Here is a 26,731-nt window from a genome sequence, read left to right on the forward strand (position 1 = left end):
CTCTCCCTATTTCTCTCTCTCTTTCTCTCCCTCTCTCTCTCTCTTTCTCATCACAGCCTTCGTTCCGGTTCAGCTATTGCATTTGCCTCTCCTCCTTAGCTGGCCAGGCTCAAGTCTTATTTGCACATCTCTGGCCCACATATCTCTTCTTATCTCTGTCCCTCCCTAATGCCCTCCTCCACTAATGCTCTTTCACTCTCTCTCTCTCAGCCACCATTTAATTCTCTCTCTTTCTCTCCCTCTCTCTCTCCCTCTCTCTCCCTCCTATCTTTCTGCCTCTTGCTGTGCCTGATGCGAACACAGAGGGGTGTGGGTAGTTCCACACAGGAGGTGGCTTTTAAATGAGTCGCCTGAGTCCATCCTGTAGTGCTGCTGCTGGGGCAGAGCTGGGAGACGCAGCTATCTGCAGTAGCAATCTACACACACACACACACACACACACACACACACACACACACACACACATACAGTAGCAGCAGCCGCCACTGCTAAAAGAACACCAGTTACCATGGTTACATAGGAGGTGACAGAACGGAAGGTGACACATTGGCAGAGAGGACTGCTGGGAAAAGGAGGAGGAGGGGGGGAGGTGAGCAAGGGTAAAGGAAGGAGGAAGGAGGAGAGAGGAGGAGGGAAAGGGGGGGAGGGTGAGGCAAGACCTCTGCTCGACGTCCCAGGAGGTCAGGAGCGAGGGAGCGAGCGAGGGAGGGGGCAAAAGCAACAAGGAAGACAGAAGCAGAGCTCTCCTGCTGCGCCACATCTGTCTCCGAATAACCTCCTACCCATGATGCATCTGGGCTATGAGTCAGGGATCAGGGATTAGCGGAGGAGTCAGGTCACGGACTCTGGGTCATGTTTTTGGGCCGCCGCCGCCGCCGCCACCGTTTCCGCTGCATCTAGGGAGTGGCCGAGGCACGCTAACTGCAGCGCTGCCGTCAGAGTGCAGATTCGCTCGCTGGCTGGTGAAACGCAAAAGCACTCTGGCGGGCCGACCTCGCTCTGGGTAATGTGCTTAGCTAAATCAATAATTTAATGCACTCTGCTGGGTGGTGGTGGTCTCTCTCTCTCTCTTTCTCTTTCTATCCCTCTCTTTCTCTCTCTTCCTCTCTCTATCCCTCTCTCTGCTGCACCAGAGGCTGTTGGGGAAGGAGGCTCCTGTCTGCTAATGCACGCCCTGACACACTTTACACATGTGGACAGCCATATACACACCACTTAACACACACACACACTGCACATAAACACCTTCAAAAGGCTAGTCCTGGCACAGAGACAAGAACACACACACACACACACACACACACACACACACACACACACACACACACACACACACACATACAAACATACACACGCACATCCATACAGTAAATCCAAGCTGCTCATGCCTGGACAACTGATGGGGGCTGGGCAGGGCTGGGTTGGGTTGGGCTGGGCAGGGGGAGGGGTTTAATATGATTGACAGAATGGCCCCTGATGATGATGTCAGCACTGTGAGCTCAGCCTCCAGACAGCGCGAGCTCCCTGCTGCAGAGAGCAGAGCCGGGAACAGAGCAGAGCCGAGCAGAGCAGAGCAGAGCCGAGCGGAAAATCACCAGCCCCCTCCCCCACCTTATCTCCCACACGCAGCAGTAGCAGCATACGGAGCCTCCCTTCTCTGCCCCGCAGTATGGAGCAGTGTATCAGCCTGCCTGCTCCGTGCCAACGGAAGCCATGGTGACCTCGCAGCAACAAATCCCACCCCTCGTTCCCAAAGCCTCTGCTGTGTAATTTTCCCAACGCCAACCTAGACACACGCAATCCGTAGAGTTGTGAGCAACAACAACAAAAAATTTATTTATACGATTTTTTTTTTTTTTTTTTTTAAAGTACATTATTCAAAAATTCCGCCCCCGAGGAAAAACAAAAATCTGTCACACATTATGCATTTGCCCCTTTGCACTCCAGCTCACAGCTTTACGGTCTATTAGCCCCCACATGTGTGCAAATACATTCTGCAGAGGCTTTCAAGTGGAGTGGGGGAGGAGTGATTCAGCTGAGCAGTGAGACAAGAGGAGAGGGGAGAGGAGAGAGGAGAGGAAAGGCTGCTTTCAGCACCATGCCTCGTGAACAGCGCCTGCCTGCCTGCCTGCCCTACAATGAAAGCATCAACACTGGGAGAGGTTCCACAGAGAGGAGCAGTAGCAAGCCAAGACAAAACCTTATTCTACAAACACATTTAATAGGGCTGGGAATTGTGTGTGTGTGTGTGTGTGTGCGTGCGTGCGTGCGTGCGTGTGTGTGTCTGTGTGTGTTAGCTGCTGTGAGTGGCCTTAATTCTGTTAGAACTGTTATGTGTTGCTAGCTTAACACTGCAGCCAAATTCCTCTGTTTATCGTCATTTGGTGAAAGTGTGCTTGTTGACAACATGCACATGCAGATAATGCAGCATCTAGGGATGAGCCTGCCAAAGCAGCAGCACTACTCAAGTAAGCAACACGGTCACTGATGAAAAAGAGAAGCAGAGGATGAGAGAGAGAGGGAGAGAGATATGAATGAGAGAAAGGAAGAGAGATAGAGAGAAAGAGAAAGAGAGAAAAATAAAGAGACAGAGAGAGATGAGGAAGAGATAGAGAGGATAAAACAACAGCACAGACTGGTGAGGACTACAAAACCAACCTAATCTGTGCACAACACAGTGAGCATTCTCTCTTTCTCTCATTCTCTCTTTTCTATCTCTCTCTTCGTCCAAACAATCCCTCTGAGGGGACAGCAAAGCTGCACATGGCCTCGTTAGCTAGCGCAACAGACAAAACGGCAAATCTGCTCCACATGACAGAGGTCTGACTCACGCCCAGCCCTCGAATGCAGAGCAAAAAGCAGCCAGTGAGCATTTCTAGTACACACTGGCGTGGGAGAGAGAGGGAGAGTTCTGATCGGCTGTGTACAGGCCCACATCGGGCATCACGGCCTGATAACAATAGATCTACACACTCATCACTTCGACAACTACTGGGGCGCAACAAGGTATCATTTACAGTACACAAATCGCCAAAGATATCTCCAGTGTCAGCAAAGCAATCAGCACCAAGGACAGCTCCATCACAGGCCCTGCTGAATGCATAGGCAATGTCACGGCATGGGCCAGAGCCTAATGTGGGAATATACAGTATGCAATGGAGTTTCTTTGGTTATTGCTATGGTTATTGAATGCAACACTTTTGTCCACAGTGACTTACAGAATATGAAGAGTTCCTATAGCCTACATGAGATGAGAAGAAAGATGCATAGACCCATAATCGTACTACAGTTGTAACTTTAGCAGGCCGTTATTACCTTTTCTCTAGTGGGGAGTGTTTGTGTCCTGTCAAAAGGGTCTCCCCCGTTAATACTGATCAGCTCTGCATCTGCTGGAGGGTATGGTGCAGGGAAAACGACCACATCACTCTTCAAGGTGTCGGAACTAAAACACACGTCATACTGCTGTGTAGATTTGGAGTAAGACCAGCTCCCGTCAGGGTGTGTGGTGATCACTGGGGCGCTGTAGCCACCATTGAAACTGCTGTCTGTCCTGTGGCATTTCACAGCTATCAAACTGATGAGGCTCAGCAAGAAGATAACAGACACTGAAACAATGGCGATGAGTAAATACAAATTTAGATCAGAAAAAGTGTCATTTGTTATTGGAGCACGTCTGAATGGAGTCTTTACTTCTCCTGTGTTGTCCACGACAACATCGATGGACACAGTGGCTGAAAGGGATGGTTCTCCGTTATCCGTCACCACAATCACAAGTGGGTGTGTTTTTAGATCATTGTCACTCATCCGCCTCTTAGTCCTTATTTCCCCGCTGCTGGTTACGATTCGGTACAGGTTATTTCCTTTAGGCTCAGATATATGATAAGAAAGCAGTGCGTTGTATCCAGAGTCTGCGTCTACAGCCCTGATCTTGCCAATAAAGTATCCAGCATCGGCTGTATAGGGAACATTCTCAGTGTTAACGGTACCTTGCTCTGAGTAGGGAGGCAGAATTACGGGGCTGTTGTCATTCTCATCCATAACAAAAACGTTCACCGTTACGCTGCTGTTCAGCGGAGGACTACCAAAGTCCGTAGCCTTGACTTTGAACTGAAAGGTTTTCATTTCTTCATAATTAAAAGACTGCATTGTATATATATCCCCACTGTCTGGGTTCACACTGACCAAGGTGGACACTGGAATGCTACTGGGGGAGAATTCCAACAGGGAATAAGTAAGCCTCGAATTTTCATCTGAATCTGGGTCGATTGCTGATACCGTGTAAATGATCTGATTGTTGGGACTATTTTCTTTAACGTATACATTCACAACGGGCTCTGGGAAGCGAGGTGCATTGTCATTCACATCAGACACATAAACAGTAAATGCACTTGTACTTGACAGAGGTGGGGTTCCCTCGTCTCTCGCAACGACCGTCACATTATACATAGCTATACGTTCCCTATCCAAAACGTCGTCTACAACAATTGAGTAATAGTTTTTATAGTTTGTCTGCAACTTAAACGGGGTCATACCAGATAACTCGGCGTGTACATTGCCATTTTTTCCCGAGTCTTTATCAGATATGGTTATTAAGGCTACTGTTGTGCCTTTACTAGCATTTTCAGTAACGGTGTTTACTAACGATGTAAGAGATATATCAGGAGGGTTGTCGTTCACATCCACTATTTCCACTAACACTTTACAATGTGCAGAACGAGGCGACGCGCCCTTATCCTTTGCCTGTACATGAATCTCATAAGCATTGGTCGTCTCAAAATCAAGCTGTCCTTGTACACGAATCTCGCCAGTATGCTGCTCAATATTGAACACACTGTTTGACTTGTCGTCGCCATCCTGGTTTAGCAAAGAATAAAATATCTCGGCATTAGTGCCCTCGTCGATGTCTGTTGCATTCAGTTTAATAATAACTGTCCCGTGCGGTGCGTTTTCACCTGCCCGAACCTTATACAATGACTTACTAAATGATGGTGCGTTATCGTTGGCATCTTGTACGTTAACAATAATCTGCAATGTTCCGGACCTGGGGGGTTTACCACCATCCAACGCAGTAAGTATTAGGTTAATTTTCGACTGTTTCTCTCGATCTAACGCTTTCTGCAGGACTAACTCGGCAGATACACTTTGCTCTCCACCGCCATGGACATCCAGAGAGAAATGCTCATTCGAGCTTAGTTTGTAGGTTTTCACCGAATTAGCTCCGACGTCAGAGTCTGATGCTCTGGGTAGCTGGATTCTGTCACCAACAAACGCCACTTCGGATATATTAAACTCCTTTGATTTTAAACGAAAGGCAGGCGAGTTATCATTCACATCTAAGATATTTACCTCGACGCGGTACAAATGCAAAGGGTTGTTAACAATGGCTTCTAACGGGATTGAGCACCGCGCCGAGCTAGGGCAAAGCTCCTCTCTGTCGAGTCTTTCGTTAACGAATAAAGCACCAGTCTTTAAATTTACATCAAAATATTTTCTCCCAGACACAGCAGCAATCTGAAACATCCGAGAGCCCATTTCGTGAACATTAAGATTTACATCCTTCGCGATATTTCCAACAACTGTCCCCTTAGGCGGTTCTAGGGGCGGGGCCACAGGGGCCCTGGCCCCTACTGAAATCTGATTGGCCCCCGAAGTGCCCCTGTTCCATTAATCGCCGATGAAAGAGCAACCGGAGTCTTTTTAACGCACACATTAAAAACGCACACATTTTCTTTGTTACATTGCTCCGCTATTATTAGTCACAGCGAGATGAGACTTATATTGCAGGAAAGAGCAGAACCGGGGCTTTCCAACGATACTAGACACTTGTCTGTACGATCAAGTATGAAAATAAAATAAAATCATGAAGTTAAATCAAAGTATATCATATTTACAGTCTATATTGCTCTGCGTTCACCGGCGCATCCAGAACTCTCGCTTGAATCACTCGCGGACCACGCATCGCACAGACATGACACGCATATCAAATGAAAGAGGAGAAGCAGAGCTTTGCATTGATACCAAATACATCGATCATTTCGTATTATAAAATCAGACGAAGTTACAAACAAATAATAATGTCATAGCTTTGGCTACCTTTACTCTCGTTTGATTTCCTCGTGAAACCGCTATCAAAAAGATATGGCACGCATGTCAGATGAAAGAGGAGAGCTAGAGCTATCCACAGATACCAAATACAACCTTCTAGGCCATAAAACAGACGAAGTGACAGCAAAATAATAACTTCATTTAGCTCCACTTACCTCGTGTTTTTGTGTGGCATAATAGCCTATGTTCATAATCCAATGTTATCATGTGTTTCTCTTTGACAAGTCACGTTCATAACACGGTTTTGAGATCCTAGCAAACTCCTGTATGGTATCCGATTCAAGACTCATATTGCATCCAAATTTGTTTGTCAAATAAACAGTTTTTGCCTTTACTGTGTTCATTGCAATGCAGTAAAACAAATATTATAGAGAATCATCATCTGTGCACGTCATGTGTGCTATCGCAAACAAGTCATGTCAGATCAGCTAGTGTCACAAATATGGAGAGATCAGCTAGTGTCACAAATATGGAGAGAAAGTCATTTTTTCATCACTAAATAAAAATTGCCATTTATTTCTGGAAGGCACACACCACATATTTCTGTAAATTGCTCAGCCCCAAAGTATACCACCATCATGGTTCTTATATTGCCATTTTCAGGACAGTCAGGCCTAAACAACCATGCAAGTCATGTTGAGCTGTCAGCTTGCTGTGGTGAGATAGCCTACACGTCAAAATGTAAGAATTTGTATAGTACGCTTTTCAAATTTGTATTATTTAAAAATCTAAATCAAATCAATGCAAGTATTTATACATGATATTGTGGCAGATCTGGATAGCCTAGATTGTGCTGAAAAAAGCAATATGTAGCATGTGTGAATGGCACTTACAATGACCAGAATAAATGCTTCTAACTAGAGGTAGTGAAAATGCCCTTAAAACAGCTTAGGGCTCATATTAAACGAGTGGCTGCTCTGCTCAGTTGCAGCAAATAAATAAGTAGCCTATAAGGGTAAGAGTAGCCTATGTGTATCAGATCAAGAGAGTGCTGGATAGGATAGAAAAAAGTGACCACACTCCTTGAGTTTGTTGCTTTTCTGGAGTCTTTCAAAGAGATGTTCCATGAGCTTTTCAGGCTTGCTGTAATGTGTGTGTGTGTGTGGGGGTGTCTATTGTTGTATGCAGTGTACCCTTTATGCATAGTAGCCTATAGATAAGAGTATAAGGGTAAGAGTATGTGTATCAGATCAAGAGAGTGCTGGATAGGATAGAAAAAAGTGACCACGCTCCTTGAGTTTGTTGCTTTTCTGGAGTCTTTCAAAAAGATGTTCCATGAGCTTTTCAGGCTTGGCAGTATTGCTGTAGTAATGTGTGTGTGTGTGTGTGTGTGTGTGTGTGTGTGGTCTATGCATTGTTGTATGCAGTGTACCCTTTATGCATAGTATAAATAAGAGTATAAGGGTAAGAGTATGTGCGTGTGGTGTGTTGCATTCAATGAGTTCTATGCATTGTGTCCTTTACGCACAGTATAAATAAATGAGAAAACTTGAACTGAATAAGTGAGTTTCTGTGCTTGGATGTACCCTGTACTCGGCCCCTGAATGTAACATCTGGCCCCTTAATGGCCCCTGTTACAGAAAAATCCTAGAACCGCCACTGCCCTTATTCACCTCCTCTGATACCGAATATGTGATCTGAGCGGAAATGTGGGCGAAAAAGCAGAGAATAATCCCGCCACGAAAAAACACTGTAAATCCAAATGGACCAGTCATCTTGAAGGTAACCAGTCGAATACCCAAAGATTAATATTGCTTCAGAAAATCCCATATAAATGAAGAGTCTTCATAGCTGCTCACTGGTACGATGATTCGCAGCCCATGCTCTTTCGGTTACTGTCACTCCATGTCTGCCCAGACAAAGAGCGCACACAGCGCACGGTTCCCAATGAAAAGGAGGGGCCTAAACAAATCACTGTACTTGTTCTTTCTTTCGTCTTTCTACAGCACCACCTAATGGTGAACAATGTTTATAAAGAATGATTGCTTATGGAAAGTTTTTTTGTTTGTTTTATGGCCTTGTCCCTAATGTATCAGTGCGTAATGAGTGGCACTATACAAACTCAGTACAGTAAATTAAAAGGCATGTATACACTGAAAGGATGCACCTACATTTGATCTTACCTTTTCCTTATTTGGAAGTGTTTGTGTCCTGACAAAAGTGTCCCCCTCGTTTATACTTATCAGTTCCGCATCAGTGGGCGGAAACGGTGTGGGGAAAACAACCACATCACTCTTCAACGTGTCAGAGCTAAAACACACATCATACTGCTGTGTAGATTTGGAGTAAGACCAGCTCCCGTCAGGATGTGTAGTGATAACTGGAGCACTGTAATTGTTGAAACCGCTGTCTGTCCTGTGACATTTCACAACTATCAAGCTGATGAGGCTTAGCAGAAAAATCACTGATACCGAGGCAATGGCGACGAGTAAGTACAAATTCAAGTCAGAAAAACTGTCCTCCTTCATAGGGGAATGTCTAAGTTTGGTTTGAAGTTCGACACTTTCCATGACCACCACCTCAATAGAAACAGTCGCTGAGAGAGATAGGTCACCATGATCAGATATCAGAATGACAAGCGGATGTGTTTTCAGATCATTGTCACTCATTCGCCTCTTAGTCCTGATTTCTCCGTTGCTGGTTACGATTCTGAAAAGGTTGTTTCCTTTGGGCTCAGAGATGTGGTAAGAAAGCAGCGCGTTATATCCAGAATCTGCGTCCACAGCCCTGATCTTGGCCACAAAGTATCCAGCTTCAGCACTATAGGGAATGTTCTCACTGTTAACCGGGCCGTGTTCAGAGTATGGAGGAAGCACCCTGGGACTGTTATCATTTTCATCGAGGATAAACACATGCACAGTTGCGTTGCTACTTAGCGGAGGATCCCCGGAGTCTCGCGCCTGGATTTTAAACTGAAACATTTTTATTTCTTCATAGTTAAACGACTGCAGCGCGTAAATGTCCCCACTGTCTGCGTTTATATTGACCATAGACATTACAGGAAATGTTTTGCTCGAATCTTCAAGTAATGAATAGCTTATTCTCGCATTTATATCTGAATCAGTGTCAAATGCAGAAACGGTATGAATAACACCGCCCACCTGACTGTTTTCCCTAATATAAATATTAATTACTGGCTCAGGGAACTGCGGTGCATTATCGTTGACATCAGAGACCCTAACGGTGATCACACTAGTGCTAGAGAGAGGTGGGGTCCCTTCATCAGTTGCGGTTATGGTGACGTTGTATTCTATGGCCTTCTCTCTATCTAGAGGTCCATTTACAAGTAAGGAATAATAATTTTTATATGAGTTTTTGATCACAAAAGGCACTTTGTTTTGGATTTTAACACGCACTTCTCCATTTTTACCGCTATCTTCATCTACAACAGTTATCATGCCTACTATAGTTTCGACAGGAGCGTCCTCCTTTACAGTGTTAACTAGTGATGTCACAGATATTGTTGGTATATTATCATTCACGTCTGACATTTCTATCAAGACTTTACAATGTGCCGCTCTCGGATTGTGGCCTTTGTCTTTAGCTTGAACGCGAATTTCGACAGCACTGCTTTTTTCATAGTCTAGATCACCGCTAACCGTGATAACACCGGTCTCTGAATTAATGCTAAAATCACCAGTTTCCTTGTCATTTTCATGGGTGAGAAATGTATAGACTATATCACCATTTTGACCCTCGTCTACATCACTTGCGTGAACTGTAATTACTGAGGTGCCTGGTGCTGCATTTTCAGGGATACGGATTTTATACAGCGATTTACTAAAGACTGGAATGTTATCGTTGACGTCTTCAACATTTATGCATATTGGTAAAGTCCCCGATCTTGGTGGTTTGCCTCCATCTACAGCGGTGAGACTCAGTTGAATAGCAGCTTGTGTTTCTCGGTCCAAAGCTTTCCGTAACACTAGCTCTGTTGTCACTCGCTCTCCTCCGCTCTGTACATCTAGTGAGAAATATTCATTCGGACTCAGCCTATAGCTTTTCACCGAGTTGCTGCCTATATCTCGATCATGCGCTATCGGTAAAGGAAATCTTTCATTCACAAAAGAAGATTCAGAAATGTTCAACACACTGTCTGACATGCTAAATGTAGGGTCATTGTCATTTATATCTAATACATTTACTTCAAAGCGATATATATTCAAAGGCGAGTTCACAATGGCTTCCAGTGGTAGAGCGCACTTACCACTCGATCCGCACAATTGCTCCCTATCAATTCGTTCTCTTACGCTGAGGATGCCCGTTTTAACGTTTACATTGAAATACCTTGTGTTCGGTCCTGAAACAATCTGAAATCCACGACGCTCTAAATCACCGATGTCGAGGTTAAAGTCCTTTGCCAAATTACCGACGGTAGTCCCAGGGTTCGTTTCCTCAGATAGTGTGTAAGCGATTTGTCCAAATGCAGTACTCCACGAACAGGCAAATGCAAAAAGTATCCATAAATGACACCCGTTTCCTGGAGTTAACGCCATGATACGTCATTAAATCCCTCTGTTGCTGAAAACTGTGATCATATTTAAAGCCGCATTGTGAATTTAATCGAACCACGAGGTAGCGGTGGCTCGACTGTATGTGAGATACTAACAAAGCAATCTGTGCAGCTGAGCACCGATGAAAACAAGGCGGAGCTTCTTGAAGTCAGAGAGCAAATCATACTTTGCGGATTGCTAGTGACACCATGAGGTTGTTCTGTTATAACACATCTCAGATATTTCGGCAATTGCAATATAAAACATACCACCTCAATACAAAATGTGGCTGCCTTCATATAGGCTAATGTCAGTGATAGCAAGTGGTTAAAGAAACTGCTCCTGATGACAACCATTATCCAGTTCTTCAAGATTCAAATTATTCCGTGAATATACGGTATATGGCCTACTTAGGCAAAGTAAGCCTAAGTTTCTCACTGCCAACTTCCCAACCTATTTACCGTTTCAATAAAGCTAATTTGTCAGAAAATGGGGTTAAATGTATAGATATAACATACAAGTCACTGCACACTTTCAATCAACACTCTTATGTTTAAGGCCTGACATGTTAGTTTAATTTCGCCTTGACAACTCATGTGTAGAACAGGCCACTTCAGCACCATGGACAGCTCCAGGAGAAGGGCACATGGACAGTCCTGTGCAAAGCAAAAATGTACTTTCAACCACGTGTCGAGACAACTATGTTTTAGTCTGAACTTTGCTTACCTTCTCACAATTGGGTAGCGTCTGTGTCCTAGTAAAAGTGTCTGATCCATTAATGCTTATGAGTTCCGCATCGGTAGGCGGAAATGGAGCAGGGAAAACGACTACGTCACTCTTCAGTGTGTCGGAGCTAAAACACACGTCATACTGCTGTGTAGATTTGGAGTAAGACCAAGTTCCGTCAGGATGTGTGGTTATCATTGGCGGGTTGTATCCACTGAAACTGCTGTCTGTCCTGTGGCATTTAACAGCTATCAAGCTGATGAGGCTCAGTAGAAAGATGACCGATACTGAAACAATTGCGATCAGCAAATACAGATTTAAATCCGAAAACGTTTCATCATTCATAGGAACACGTTTAAACTGAGTCCGAGTTTCTCCCGTGGTCTCAGCTACCACAACATCAATAGACACAGTCGCTGACAGTGACGGCTCTCCGTTATCAGAAACCGAAATGACCAGAGGGTGAGTTTTCAAGTCATTGTCGCTCATTCGCCTTTTCGTCCTTATTTCCCCTGTGCTAGTTCCAATTTTGAAAAGGTTGTTTCCTTTGGGTTCCGAGATGTGATAAGAAAGCAATGCATTATATCCAGAGTCTGCGTCTATGGCCCTGATTTTGGCAACAAAATACAAAGCTTCCGCCGTATATGGAATGTTTTCAGAATTAACAGAGCCGTGTTCAGAGTAAGGGGGGAGAATCGTGGGGCTGTTGTCATTCTCATCAAGAATGAAAACGTTAACCGTCGCGTTGCTGCTTAGAGCAGGAACACCGGAGTCTGTCACCTTAATTTTGAATTGAAAAGTTTTCATCTCCTCATAATTGAAAGACTGAAGCGCAACTATGTCCCCGCTATCCGCGTTTATATTGACCAACGATGATATAGAAGGGCCTTTTGTTGATTCTTCAATCAGTGAATACAATAATTTCGCATTATCATCTACATCCGGATCAAAGGCAGACACTGTGTGTATCACGGCACCTATCTGACTATTCTCTCTCACATAAACTTTGATGACTGGCTCAGGGAAACGTGGGGAGTTATCGTTTACATCCGAAATGTGCACCGTAATAACACTACTGCTAGAGAGAGAGGGAGTCCCTTCATCAGCTGCGACAAGTGTGATATCATATTGCGAAACGCTCTCTCTGTCTAGTAGACCATTAACAAGTAATGCATAATAATTCTTATACGAGTTTTGTATCTTGAAGGGTACAGAGCCAAGAATTTGTAAATTAACTTGACCATTTTTGCCTGCATCCTCATCTATTATCGTTATCATCCCCACAACAGTATCAATAGCAGCGTCTTCCTTAACTGTGTTCATCAAAGATGTAACTGACATTTCGGGCACATTATCATTAATATCGGCAATTTCCACTAACACTTTGCAATGTGCTTGTCTTGGTCTGTGGCCCTTATCTTTAGCTTGGACTCGAATTTCAACAGCATTATTTTTTTCAAAATCTAAATTACCGTTCACAGTGATGAGGCCAGTTTCGGGGTTGATGGCGAAATTACTGATTTGTATGTCATTGTCGTGATTAATAAAAGAATATATCACCTCGCCATTCTGGCCCTCATCAGAATCACTGGCATGAACTGTGATAACAGACGTACCAGGAGGCGCGTTTTCAGGCACACGAGCCTTGTAAAGCGCTTTAGTAAACACCGGTATATTATCATTTATGTCTTCAACATTTACAACGATTTGTAATGTCCCTGTGCGGGGAGGTTTGCCTCCATCGACAGCGGTAAGTGTAAGCTGTACCACCGACTGTTTCTCTCTGTCTAAAGCTTTCTGCAGGACTAATTCAGCCGATACATCCTTCTCCCCCCCGCTCTGTACATCCAGGGTAAAATGCTCATTGGGACTTAGCTTGTAGCTCCTTACTGAGTTGCTGCCCACATCTGCATCGTATGCGCTGGGAAGGGTGAATCTCTCTCCAGGCAGAACAAACTCGGAGATATTTAGTTCTCTTACAGAGGAGCGGAACGTGGGTGAATTATCATTTATATCTAAAACATTCACCTCGAATCTGAACATGTTCATCGGGGAATTAACAATGGCCTCTAATGGCAAGGTACACTTAACATTTTGGCCACATATTTCGTCTCTGTCTATTCTTTCTTTGACGCGGAGAACACCAGTCTTTGTATTTACTTCGAAATACCTCTTGTTGGGTCCGGAAACAATCTGAAATCCACGGTTTTCAAGGTCCTTTACGTCAAGATTGAAATCCTTTGCCACGTTTCCGACCGTAGTCCCCGGGCTCGCTTCCTCCGCGATGGAAAACACAATCTGCCCGGATGCTATACTCCACATGCGAAACACGATGAACAGTATCCACAAATGACACGTTTGTCTTGATATAACTGCCATAACGCCCACCTAATACTACAGCATAGAGAGGAAAAAGATAGCCGTTCGCATGTCGACGTGTAGATAGGATCCAAAGGAACCAGGACAAACTAGCCGCAATCTTGTGTGCACATCCCGAACAAAGCCGTCTGAATGGCTAAACACCGATATTCATATAAGGCGGAGCCTCACAAAGAGTAGACACATAACGTACAGAATGGATCTCTAGTGACACCGTGTGGCTTTTAGAATGTTTTTCAGTAATTATGACGCAATGGTGACCCAACAAACCCATTATGCTGTCAAAATAAATGGAAACGGACAAAGTTCCATTTAAAAACCAACGCGGTGAGGAAAAGAGCAAAACATGTCTGACTGCATGCAGACAAGATGCAGAATACACGAATTGCATACAACTAGAGATTTGTGCAGGTTGAAAACGGCTCAGAAAGTTACTGTAATACATCCTGGTACTTCAGGACCATGGACAGCTCTAGAACAACCCAGTAGGATAGGTGTTGCAAGCAGTAGTAGTAGTAGGATTAATAGTAGAAGTAGTAGAGCATGTATATGTTGTTTTTCAGCAATAAAACACACACACACACACACACACACACACACACACACACACACACACACACACACACACAAACAATGTTTTGGTTGGGGAATGGTTTTGCTAGAAACCTTACCTTTTCTCTGGTTGGTAAAGTTTGTGTCCGATTATAAGTGTCTCCTCCGTTAATACTGATTAGTTCAGCATCCGCAGGCGGATATGGTGCGGGGAAAACTACTACGTCACTCTTCAGTGTGTCAGAGCTAAAACACACGTCATACTGCTGTGTAGATTTGGAGTAAGACCAGCTCCCGTCAGGGTGAGTAGAGATAACAGGGGCGCTGTAGCCACTGAAACTGCTGTCTGTTCTGTGGCATTTCACAGCTATCAAACTGATGAGACTCAGTAGAAAGATGACCGATACAGAGACAATGGCGATCAGCAAATACAAATTCAAGTCAGAAAAAGTGTCATCTTTCCTTGGCGCATGTTTGAATTGTGTCTGGATGTCGCCAGAACTTTCAACAACCACAACATCAATAGATACAGTAGCTGAAAGCGACGGTTCGCCATGATCGGAAACCAAAATAACCAGTGGGTGTGTTTTCAGGTCGTTATCGCTCATTCGTCTCTTAGTCCTGATTTCTCCATTGCTAGTTCCAATTCTGAAGAGATTATTTCCTTTGGGCTCAGAGATGTGGTATGAAAGCAGTGCGTTATATCCAGAATCTGCATCTACAGCCCTGATCTTGGCCACAAAGTATCCAGCTTCGGCCGTATAGGGAATGTTCTCTGAATTAACGGACCCGTGCTCTGAATACGGAGGAAGAATGCTTGGACTGTTGTCATTGTCATCTAAAATAAACACATTTACTGTTGCGTTGCTGCTTAGAGAAGGAACACCGGAATCTTTCGCCACTATTTGGAATTGAAAGGTTTTCATTTCCTCATAATTGAAAGATTGCAGGGCATATATCTCACCACTATCCGCATTTAAATTAATCGCAGATGTCACAGGGAAGCTTCTCGTTAAGCCTTCGGACAATGCATATGATATTTTTGCATTATCGTCCACATCCAGATCAACAGCAGATGCCTTATAAATGACATTACCGACTGGACTGTTCTCTTTCACGTACACATGTATGATCTGGTCTGAAAAACGCGGCGCATTATCATTAACATCAGCAACGTGCACAGTAATGAGCGTACTGCTAGAGAGAGGAGGGCTTCCTTCATCTGTAGCTGTGATCTTGACGTCATACTGTGAAACGGTCTCTCTATCTAAAGGGCCATTCAACAATAACGAGTACTTGTTTTTGTATGTATTCTCTATTTTAAATGGCACCGAGCCATGTATTTTGAGGTTCACGGCACCATTTGGACCAGTATCCTCATCTTTAACGGTGATCAATCCCACCATGGTCCCCACCGGAGCATTCTCGTTCACTCTTTCAAGTAAAGAAGTTAACGATAATTCAGGTACGTTATCATTCACGTCTAAGATTTCCACCAGCACTTTACAGTACCCGGCGCGTGGTTTTGAGCTTTTATCCTTTGCCTGGATACGGATTTCAATAGCACGGTCGGTTTCGTGATCTATATCACCTTTCACTGTAATCGTACCAGAATCTGCATCAACGGCAAATGCATCTGTAGTTTTGCTGTGGTCGCGTGTAACTAAAGAGTAAATTATGTCCCCGTTTAAGCCTTCATCGGAGTCAGTCGCGTGGACTATGATCACAGATGTGCCTTTAGGAGCATTTTCTGGTACACGAGCTTTGTAGAGCTGTTTGTTAAACACGGGGATATTGTCATTGATATCCTCCACATTAACAATAATCTTTATCGTACCAGATCTAGGTGGTTTTCCGCCATCAAAAGCAGTCATTACGAGTTGTATATTAGGCTGCTTCTCACGATCCAAAGATTTCTGGAGAACTAGCTCAGGGGATGCATTCTCCTCCCCATTTTGTACATCGAGGGTTATGTATTCATTGTTTTGCAGCTTATAGCTTTTCACGGAGTTGCTACCCACATCCGCATCATATGCACGAGGCAATGTAAACCTTTCTCCCGGCAGAGCTAGCTCAGAAATATTCAAATATTCTGTCGTAGCTGGAAATATAGGTGGATTATCATTAATATCTAAAATATTAACGTCGAAACGATACATAGCCAAGGGTGAGTTAGCAATTGCTTCCAATTCCAAAGTGCACTTAGTACTTCGCCCACATATCTCATCTCTATCTATCCTCTCCTTTGTGTGCAAAATTCCAGTTCCAATGTTTACGTCGAAATACCTCTTATTAGGTCCGGATACTATTTGAAAACCACGAACAGCAAAGTCCTTTACATCCAAGTTTAAATCCTTCGCTAAATTCCCGACTGCCGTCCCCGTGTTTGATTCCTCTGAAACCGAATACACCGTTTGTCCAAACGAAATACTGCAAAGATGAAACAACAATAGAGAATGTATCCACGGACGATATTCCTGGTTCCACATATTCCTGTACACGTTATGATGAACAACTATAACGTCATTAAAGTAGAAAGAAACGCATGGTTCAGTAGCACATACGGTCTCCGTTCACAACGATGGCTCAGAACCGCACTATTCTCCCGAACAAAGCCCCGTGCAAGACAGAGCTCCTCCTGCTCAAAATGGGAGGAGTCGACGCTGTTGTTCACACTGTGGACGGCTAGTGACATCGTGTGGAAAATAAGACGAAATGAAGAAAAATTCTGAATGAAATATATCTATTGTTTATATTGCAAGAGTTTGGCACAAATCACCCATACATCTGTAGGCATAGATTTTCCCTTACCAAAGCATTTAACCCGAATCCAATACCAGTTCCTAATAGTGGCCTCGCCACGTCTAAAAGAAACGGTTCGGAATCGATTAGGGATTTTACAACAAGAGGCTTGAAACCCGGGTCATTTCCTCATATATACTCATTTAAAGCACGGGGAGTCTTTCATGGGTTGTTATGGCGCCAAACTTCTTGTGCTATACGTAGGTAGAGACTCCTAAAGATAAAAATGTGTGGATAGATAGATAGATAGATAGATAGATAGACAGATAGACAGATAGATAGATAGATTTAAAAGAATCCGGTAAAAAGAACACTGCAGAACCATGGACAGCTCCCATAGTATTAATGTTGACATACACAGTCAGTCAACAACAGTCTGCGTTCACAGGCCTTGCAGATGTAAATGGCCTTACCTTTACTGTGTTGGGGAGTGTTTGTGTCCGCTGAAAGGTGTCTCCACTATTAATACTGATCAGTTCAGCATCAGCTGGTGGAAACGCTGTGGGGAAAACTACTACGTCACTCTTCAGTGTGTCGGAGCTAAAACACACGTCATACTGCTGTGTAGATTTGGAGTAAGACCAAGTTCCATCAGGATGTGTGGTGATCATTGGCGGGTTGTATCCATTGAAAGTGCTGTCTGTTCTGTGGCATTTCACAGCTATCAAGCTGATGAAGCTCAGTAGAAAGATCACCGATACTGAGACGATGGCGATGAGCAAATACAAATTCAAGTCCGAAAATCTATCATCCTTCACAGGACTATTTCTAAACTGAGTCTGGATTTCCCCCGTGTTCTCCATAACAACAACGTCAATAGAAACTGTAGCAGACAAAGAAGGCTCTCCGTTATCAGAGACCAAAATAACAAGCGGATGAGTTTTTAAATCATTATCACTCATTCGTCTCTTAGTCCTGATTTCTCCGTTACTGGTTACGATTCTGAACAGGTTGTTTCCTTTGGGCTCAGAGATGTGGTAAGAAAGCAGTGCATTATATCCGGAATCTGCGTCTACGGCCCTGATCTTGGCTACAAAGTAACCAGCTTCGGCCGTATAGGGAATGTTTTCACTGTTAATGGAGCCATGCTCTGAGTAAGGACGAAGAATGGCTGGAGAGTTGTCATTCTCATCTAAAATAAAAACGTTAACAGTGGCGTTGCTCCTCTGAGGAGGGACACCAGAGTCTGTAGCCTGAACTTGAAACTGAAAGCTTTTGGTTTCCTCAAAGTTAAACGACTGCAGTGCGAGAATATCACCAGTGATGGAGTTAATACTAAGTGTAGAAGCCACGTTTTTCGTTGAAAGTTCACTGAGTGAATATGATAATTTCGCATTGTCGTCTACATCCGGGTCAAAGGCTGAGATTGTGTGAATTACTGACCGCACGGGACTATTCTCTTTAACATAAATGTTTATGACAGACTCAGAGAATTGTGGCGCATTATCATTCACATCAGATACATGTATAGTAATAACACTGGTACTAGAAAGAGGTGGGGTCCCCTCATCTATTGCCTTCATTATAACATTATATGTAGATATCTTTTCTCTGTCCAAAGGACCATCTACTGTTAATGAATACCGATTTTTGTATGTACTTGCTATCTTAAATGGCACTGAGCCCAGTATATTTAAACTCACGGCTCCGTTTTTACCGGCATCAGAATCTTTTACAGTTATTAGTCCCACCATTGTACCGACAGGCGAATCTTCTTTAATAGAATTTACTAATGATGTGACAGCTATTTCTGGAACATTATCATTAACATCAAGAACTTCCACTAGGACTTTACAAAACGCAGCGCGAGGGATTTGTCCTCTGTCGGTGGCCTTTACGCGTATCTCTATTGCGGGATTTGTTTCATGGTCTAGGTCTCCGGCGACTGTAATTTCGCCGGTAACACTATTGATGATGAATGTATTAATCTGGTGGGCATTGCCCGGGTTGACAAATGAATATACTATTTCACCATTGACGCCATCATCTAAATCACTTGCCTTAACAGTGGTAACGGAAGTACCAAGTGGCACATTTTCATGAATTTGAGCTTTATATAATGGTTTATTAAATATTGGGATGTTATCATTTACGTCTATAACGTTGACTACTATTTTTGCTGTCCCCGATTTGGAAGGCTTCCCTCCATCTAAGGCGGTGAGGATGAGCTGTATAACAGATTGTTTTTCCCTGTCCGGGGCTTTCTGTAGCACTAACTCTGCGGACACACTCTCGCCTCCGTGTAGTATGTCTAAAGAAAAGTGTTCGTTCGAGCTCAGTTTATACATCTTAACCGAATTACTGCCGACGTCTTTGTCATGTGCAACTGGCAAAGAGAACCGCTCTCCCGGAAAAGCGGACTCCGATACATTGATTTGATGCACAGACGAACTAAATATGGGTGCGTTGTCATTTACATCCGAAACATTCACTTCGAAGCGATACATATTCAATGGCGAGTTAACAATGGCCTCTAATTCTAAGGGGCACTTCAAGCTCCGTAAACATAGCTCGTCCCTGTCAATTCTCTCCCTAACATGGAGAATACCAGTCTTCACATTCAGATCAAAGTACCTCTTATACGGTCCATCCACTATTTGAAATCCTCTGTGCTCAAGATCTTGCACGTTAAGGTTCAAATCCTTTGCTAAATTTCCAACAATCGCTCCTGGATTCGTCTCCTCCAAAAGGGTATACACGACCTGCCCGGACACAATACTCCAGCAACCGAGAAAAAGAGCGAGAAATATCCCCAGATGAAATCCTTGGTCAGATATTAGCGCCATAGTCCGTCAACTGCAGAGATCGTTTTTTAGACTCAGGTTTAAATGCATCGCTGTGAGCAATCTTAACCAAACAGTAATCGACGTAGCCGCACATTCGAGTTTTGACTGTGCGCTTCTCCCGAACAAAGCCTTCTGACAGGACATACCCACTCCTCCCTATGAGGAGGAGCTTCGGAAATATCCAGGCGAAAATTACACAGTGGGTCGCTGGTGACACCATGTGGACATCACTCAAACGTGCTTCTCAGTTACAATAATATTATGCCAAATGAAGTAAAAAAAAAAAGCATGTTTCTCTGATTACTCCGGTTGCCCAGAGTGAACTTGGGAAACTCAGTGCAGAGTACGACCAAGTATGACAGCCGTTCTGTCACAGATTAACTGAAAATTGAAAATAGTAAAAAAAAAAATGAAAATAGTAATGAAAGATAGTAGAACATGGATCTGTAACCATAACCAAATTAATAACTGTTAATTCAGAATGCATCTATGCCTGGCAAATCACAGTGTCTGTACCTGTCCATCACAGGACAAAAACACAGAAATGCCAGTATATGCTAATGCAAATAAAACACACTTTCTTACACCTGCTGCATGTCCAGCACCATGGACAGCGGTGTTTTTCCCCGTAGCTGGAAGCATGAGTTTACGCCAAGGAACAAAAGCCATATAGATAATTATAGGGGTAATTCAAATGCAGAAACGACTGCACACTTTTCACCACATCAGTAAATGGCAGTGGGTAGGTTATATAACTGCTCATACAATCTAATTACTTCAAATACATGCATTCACAATGCGAAAACTCATATTCACATAGGCTACATCAACATCAAAGTCGAAACTTATACACTTAAACACATGTTTACTCTTACCTTTACTGTGTTGGGGAGTGTTTGAGTCCGATTAAATGTGTCTCCACTATTAATACTGATCAGTTCAGCATCAGGAGGCGGAAACGCTGTGGGGAAAACTACTACGTCACTCTTCAGTGTGTCTGAGCTAAAACACACGTCATACTGCTGTGTAGATTTGGAGTAAGACCAGGTTCCGTCAGGATGTGTGGTGATCATTGGCGGGTTGTAGCCATCAAAAGTGTTGTCTGTTCTGTGGCATTTTACAGCTATCAAGCTGATGAGGCTCAGTAGAAAGATCACTGATACAGAGACGATAGCAACCAACAAATAAAGGTTCAGATCAGAAAACGTGTCGTCCTTAACAGGAACATGTCCGAATGGGGTCTTCAGATCATCTGTGTTTTCCATAACAACAACATCGATGGATACAGTCGCTGACAGCGGAGGCTCTCCATGATCAGAAACCATAATCACCAGCGGGTGAGTTTTGAGGTCACTATCACTCATACGCCGCTTAGTCCTGATTTCCCCACTACTGGTTCCGATTCGAAAGAGATTATTTCCTTTTGGCTCAGAGATGTGGTAAGACAGCAGCGCGTTATATCCAGAGTCTGCGTCTACAGCCCTGATTTTGGCAACAAAGTAGCCAGCTTCAGCTGAATAGGGAACATTCTCTGTGTTCACAGAGCCATGCTCAGAATATGGTGGGAGGACCACGGGGCTGTTGTCGTTCTCATCCAGAACAAATACATTCACGGTAACATTATTACTAAGCGGGGGTGAACCAGAGTCTGTGGCCTGAACTTTGAAGGAAAATGATTTTGTTTCCTCATAATTGAAAGACTGAAGGGCATAGATTTCACCACTATCTGAATTTATGTTTACCGCAGAGGTAACAGGGAAGTTTTTGTCTGAGCCTTCCAGGTAAGTATAAGTTACTTTGGCATTATCATTCATGTCAGGGTCAAAAGCAGACACCGTAAAAATCACAGCACCAACGTCACTGTTTTCTTTTACATAAACATTAATAACAGGCTCTGGAAAGCGAGGGGCATTGTCATTAACATCAGATATGCGAACAGTTATATGGCTAGTGGTAGAGAGCGGCGGACTCCCCTCGTCCGTCGCTTGCATGCTTATGTCATACTGAGATACTTGCTCTCTGTCTAACGGACCATCCACAACCAATGCATATTTATTTTTGTAAGTATTTTGTATTTTAAATGGTACCGACTCTATTAAACTAAGCTTTACAGCGCCATTCTGCCCAGAATCACCATCTATTACAGTTATCAGGCCAACCATAGTGCCCGTCTTAGCATCCTCTTTTACTTGGTCTGCTAAAGAAGTTACTGATATAACTGGTGAATTGTCGTTAACATCCACTATTTCTACCAGAACTTTACAATATGATGCTCTTGGGCTGGTACCCATATCCTCTGCTTTCACGTGAATTTCAAAGGCATTATTTTTCTCAAAGTCTACCTCTCCGTTTACTGTGATTTCTCCAGTCAACTGATTGATTACAAAAACATCAATATTATTGTCGTCGTCATGATTTATTAAAGAATACATCATTTTACCATTTAAGCCCTCGTCTAAATCTGTAGCATGAACCGAAATCACTGGCGTAGCAATAGGTGCATTCTCGTTTATTTTGGCTTTATACAGCTGTTTACTGAATATGGGAATGTTATCGTTTACATCTATAACATTCACAACTATATTCATCGACCCTGACCTTGAGGGTTTTCCGCCATCTATTGCGGTTAATGTGAGCTTTATCAAAGACTGCTTTTCTCGGTCCAAAGCTTTCTGTAACACTAATTCTGCAGACACACTGTCCCCTCCACTCTGTATGTCTAGTGAGAGGTGTTCATTCGAGCTCAGCTTGTAGGTCTTCACCGAGTTACTAGCCACATCCGCATCGTGGGCACGAGGCAATGCAAACCTCTGCCCCGGAAAAGCGGACTCTGAAATGTTTATGGACAAAGACGGCGTGCGAAAAGCTGGTGCGTTATCGTTAATGTCTAAAATGTTTACCTCGAAGCGATACATATTCAGTGGTGAGTTGAGAATGGCCTCCAATTCCAGTGAGCATTTTAAGCTTCGTCCACATAATCCTTCTCTGTCAACTCTGTCTTTAACGTGAAGAACTCCGGTTTTCACATTTACGTCGAAATACTTCTTGCTAGGTCCAGGGACTATCTCAAATCCGCGAGGCTCTAGCTCATTCACATCCAGATTCAAATCTTTTGCGAGATTTCCTACCGCGGTGCCGGTGTTCGTCTCCTCCGAAACGGAATATACAATCTGCCCCCACACATTACTCCGCAAGCCAATGATGACAAAAATCCACACGATAGCGTGCCAAGCCATATTCCGTAATCACCGTAGTTTGATGTTGGTGAAATAAGTATTTGCGCATTTCGAAATAAACGTGTTCACGGAAATAATGATGACCACCGTCGAACCATTTTCTCCGTTACTGAACAAAGCCGACTGCGATGCCACAGACCCTTTGTGAAATGAGGAGGAGCTTTATACTAACGAGCTACGAAAGTTATCCGCGGATCGCTAGTGACACCGTGTGGCTGAAACAAGTTAAGAGAATAGCTGCAGAGTGTATAGTCTGTAGAACATAACATGGACACAAGTGTGCATGCTGTAGATGCAGAAACTCTCAAGGCGCAACGACGCCAAATCGAGAAAGAAAGTGATTGTATAGATTAGAAAATTAAATGAGCATACATAGCACATGGATATAATACACAAACAGCCATGATAGCATACAAGTTTTCTAAGAACTCAGAGTGTGAACAACGGGACAAAGTCAAGTCAAAGTTTTTCAAGATCTCGTCTCATTCACCTCCATGGGACCTGCACAACTATCAGCACCATGGAGAGCTACAAATGAGTGTCTTAAGCCAGTACCCACAAACCACAGCGAACTGGCTTTCAAAGATTGATACACGTTAAACGTAATACTCTCGCGTTTCGCAATTACTTTTGACAACGTAGGAAGAATGCCCTTACCTTATCTTGGGTTGGAAGTGTTTGTGTCCTGGTGAATGTGTCGCCACCATTGATACTAATCAGTTCCGCATCACCAGGCGGAAATGGTGCGGGGAAAACTACCACGTCACTCTTCAGTGTGTCTGAGCTAAAACACACGTCATACTGCTGTGTAGATTTGGAGTAAGACCAGCTCCCGTCAGGGTGTGTGGTGATAACTGGAGCACTGTAATTGTTGAAACCGCTGTCTGTCCTGTGGCATTTTACAGCTATCAAGCTGATGAGGCTCAGTAGAAAGATCACCGATACAGAGATTATAGCGATGAGCAAATACAAGTTTAAATCCGAAAAAGTGTCATCCTTAACAGGACTATTCCTAAATGTAGTTTGAAGTTCACCAGTGCTTTCTCCAACAACAACATCAATAGAAACTGTAGCAGACAATGCAGGCTCTCCGTTATCAGAAACCGAAATTACCAGCGGATGTGTTTTCAGATCGTTATCACTCATTCTCCTTTTAGTTCTGATTTCTCCGTTACTGGTTCCAATTCGGAAAAGGTTGTTTCCTTTGGGCTCAGAGATGTGGTAAGAAAGCAGTGCGTTATATCCAGAATCTGCGTCTACAGCCCTGATCTTGGCCACAAAGTACAATGCTTCGGCCGTATAAGGAATGTTCTCACTATTAATGGAGCCATGCTCTGAATAAGGAGGAAGAATAGCTGGAGAGTTGTCATTCTCATCTAAAATAAAAACGTTAACAGTGGCATTGCTCTTTTGAGGAGGGACACCAGAGTCTGTCGCCTGAATTTGAACCTGAAAACTCTTAATTTCCTCAAAGTTAAACGACTGGAGAGCATGTATGTCTCCAGTAACGGAGTTAATATTAACAGCAGGGGCTGTGCTTTTAAATGAATTATCAACCAATGAATATACAATATTTGCATTATTTCCTACATCTGGATCAAGAGCTGATACGGTGTGAAGTACAGAGCCAACCGGACTGTTCTCTTTCACATAAACATTTATGATGGGATCTGGAAACTGCGGCGCGTTATCATTCACATCAGAAACACGAACAGTGACAACGCTGGTGCTGGACAGAGGAGGGGTGCCCTCGTCTGTTGCTCTGATAGTGACATTATAATCAGGTGTCTTTTCTCTATCCAGTGGCCCATCCACCATTAATGAATATCTATTTTTGTAAGTATTGTCAACTTTAAACGGCACTGAGCCCAAGATCTGCAGATTTACAACACCGTTTTTTCCAGCATCGGCATCTTTAACAGTTATTGATCCAACCATTGTGCCTACCGGCGAATCTTCTTGTATAATATTTTCTAATGATGTAACAGATATTTCAGGGACATTATCATTTACATCAAGTATTTCAACAAGCACTTTACAAAATGCAGCACGTGGATTCTGCCCTCTGTCAGTTGCCTGCACACGAATCTCCAATGCTGGGCTTGCTTCATGATCTAATTCTCCGCTTACCGTGATCTCACCCGTTAGAGGGTTGATGGTGAAAGCATGTATTTTTTCGGGACTGTCCTGGTTCACAAATGAGTATACAATGTCCCCGTTTATACCTTCATCTAAGTCTGTAGCCTGAACAGAGATAACAGATGTACCGGGTAAAACATTCTCGTAAATTTGTGCTTTGTACAGGGGTTTACTAAAAACCGGAATGTTGTCGTTCACATCGATAACGTTGATCACAATTTTGGTTGTTCCGGATCGAGGAGGCTTTCCTCCATCTAAAGCCGTGAGAACTAACTGAATCAAAGCCAATTTCTCTCGGTCTAATGCCTTTTGTAATACTAACTCGGCGGACACAGTATCGCCTCCGCTATGCACATCGATGGAGAAATATTCATTCGAGCTCAGCTTATAGGTTTTCACCGAGTTACTCGCCACATCCGCATCATATGCTATTGGTAAGGAAAATCTCTCACCTGGAAAAGCTAGCTCTGAAATATTTATCTGACTCACAGATGAGCGAAATATAGGTGCATTGTCGTTAATGTCTACAACATTTATTTCAAAGCGATGTATATTCATTGGTGATTTAATAATGGCCTCTAATTCCAACGAGCATTTAGAGCTCCGTCCGCATAGTTCTTCCCTGTCTATTCTTTCCCGAACATGGATATTACCTGTTTTCCCGTTCAAATCAAAGTACTTCTTATTAGGTCCATCCACTATCTGAAATCCCCGGCGCTCAAGATCTTGCACATTTAGGTTCAAATCCTTTGCTAGGTTTGCAACAGTAATCCCAGGGTTTGTCTCTTCCGAAACGGTGTACACTAACTGTCCCGACGCGATACTCCACAGACCAAAAAACAAAGAGATGCACACCAAATTGTATCTTTGCTCCGATACAGGCGCCATAATCCATCAAATGAAAACGTTGCTACTTTGGACGCTATTTATCCACATCGCCATACAAAATGATTTTCAAGCACATTACAGCGTTCGCGTCTCGCTCATACTGCTGTCGGGAACAAAGACCTGCGCCAGGCCCAAAGCCCTCCTCCCAAGTCCCAAACAGGCGGAGCAACGATAAGCCAATATCATACCGTGGGTGGCCAGTGACACCGTGTGGACAAAACCATGCTAATAAAACGGAGATAGCGGTCATCTTTACAAATAATTTAAAAGGGCATATGATTACTTAGTGGCCTACACTTAGACAAACCCAAATAGCATTACTCTACTCTATATAATGTTTACTGTATGCTAACTTGCATAATGTATTAACAGGCTATGCTATAGGCCATCAATAAACCAGCGAGAAAGACGGCAATATTCAACGGCATTAAAGTATCACAACAATGCAATATTCAAATTCAAGTTAAATAACATCGAATACTTAGCACCTATAGTTCATTTTTTTGTTTGCATATATGAAAACAAACAGACATCCTCTCACCGCAGTGGGCCTATTTAAAATCTAAACTTCCAGGACCATGGACAGTTACCCATAGGGCCTTCTCCTCAGCTGCGTTCTCTGTAA

General features: G+C 43.4%; 5 protein-coding genes and 1 pseudogene across 7 annotated transcripts in view; all 6 read right to left on the reverse strand.

Annotated features, from left to right (window-relative positions):
- Positions 1-26,731, reverse strand: part of LOC134069103 (protocadherin alpha-C2-like) — a 166,464-nt gene that overhangs the window by 34,066 nt on the left and 105,667 nt on the right. The gene's annotated exons all lie outside the window — the stretch shown is intronic.
- On the reverse strand, positions 265-7,823 carry LOC134069399 (protocadherin gamma-C3-like). The gene is made up of 4 exons (XM_062525363.1): positions 7,703-7,823; positions 5,055-5,576; positions 3,316-3,605; positions 265-288 (listed from the first exon to the last, which is right to left on the reverse strand). Exons 1-4 carry the CDS (start codon positions 7,818-7,820, stop codon positions 265-267), a joined length of 954 nt encoding a protein of 317 aa, XP_062381347.1. The 5' UTR covers positions 7,821-7,823.
- LOC134069400 (protocadherin alpha-5-like) lies at positions 7,901-10,601 on the reverse strand. The gene is made up of 2 exons (XM_062525364.1): positions 8,229-10,601; positions 7,901-7,954 (listed from the first exon to the last, which is right to left on the reverse strand). Exons 1-2 carry the CDS (start codon positions 10,599-10,601, stop codon positions 7,901-7,903), a joined length of 2,427 nt encoding a protein of 808 aa, XP_062381348.1.
- On the reverse strand, positions 11,298-13,703 carry LOC134069401 (protocadherin alpha-8-like). The gene has a single exon (XM_062525365.1). The coding sequence runs from the start codon at positions 13,701-13,703 to the stop codon at positions 11,298-11,300; it is 2,406 nt and encodes an 801-aa protein (XP_062381349.1).
- LOC134069404 (protocadherin alpha-8-like) lies at positions 20,425-23,079 on the reverse strand. Its single transcript, XM_062525367.1, has 2 exons — positions 20,719-23,079; positions 20,425-20,475 (listed from the first exon to the last, which is right to left on the reverse strand). Exons 1-2 carry the CDS (start codon positions 23,077-23,079, stop codon positions 20,425-20,427), a joined length of 2,412 nt encoding a protein of 803 aa, XP_062381351.1.
- On the reverse strand, positions 23,264-26,700 carry LOC134069405 (protocadherin alpha-3-like; annotated as a pseudogene).

This window comes from Sardina pilchardus, chromosome 21 (genome assembly GCF_963854185.1).
Source record: "Sardina pilchardus chromosome 21, fSarPil1.1, whole genome shotgun sequence".
Classification (NCBI taxonomy): Eukaryota; Metazoa; Chordata; class Actinopteri; order Clupeiformes; family Clupeidae; genus Sardina; species Sardina pilchardus.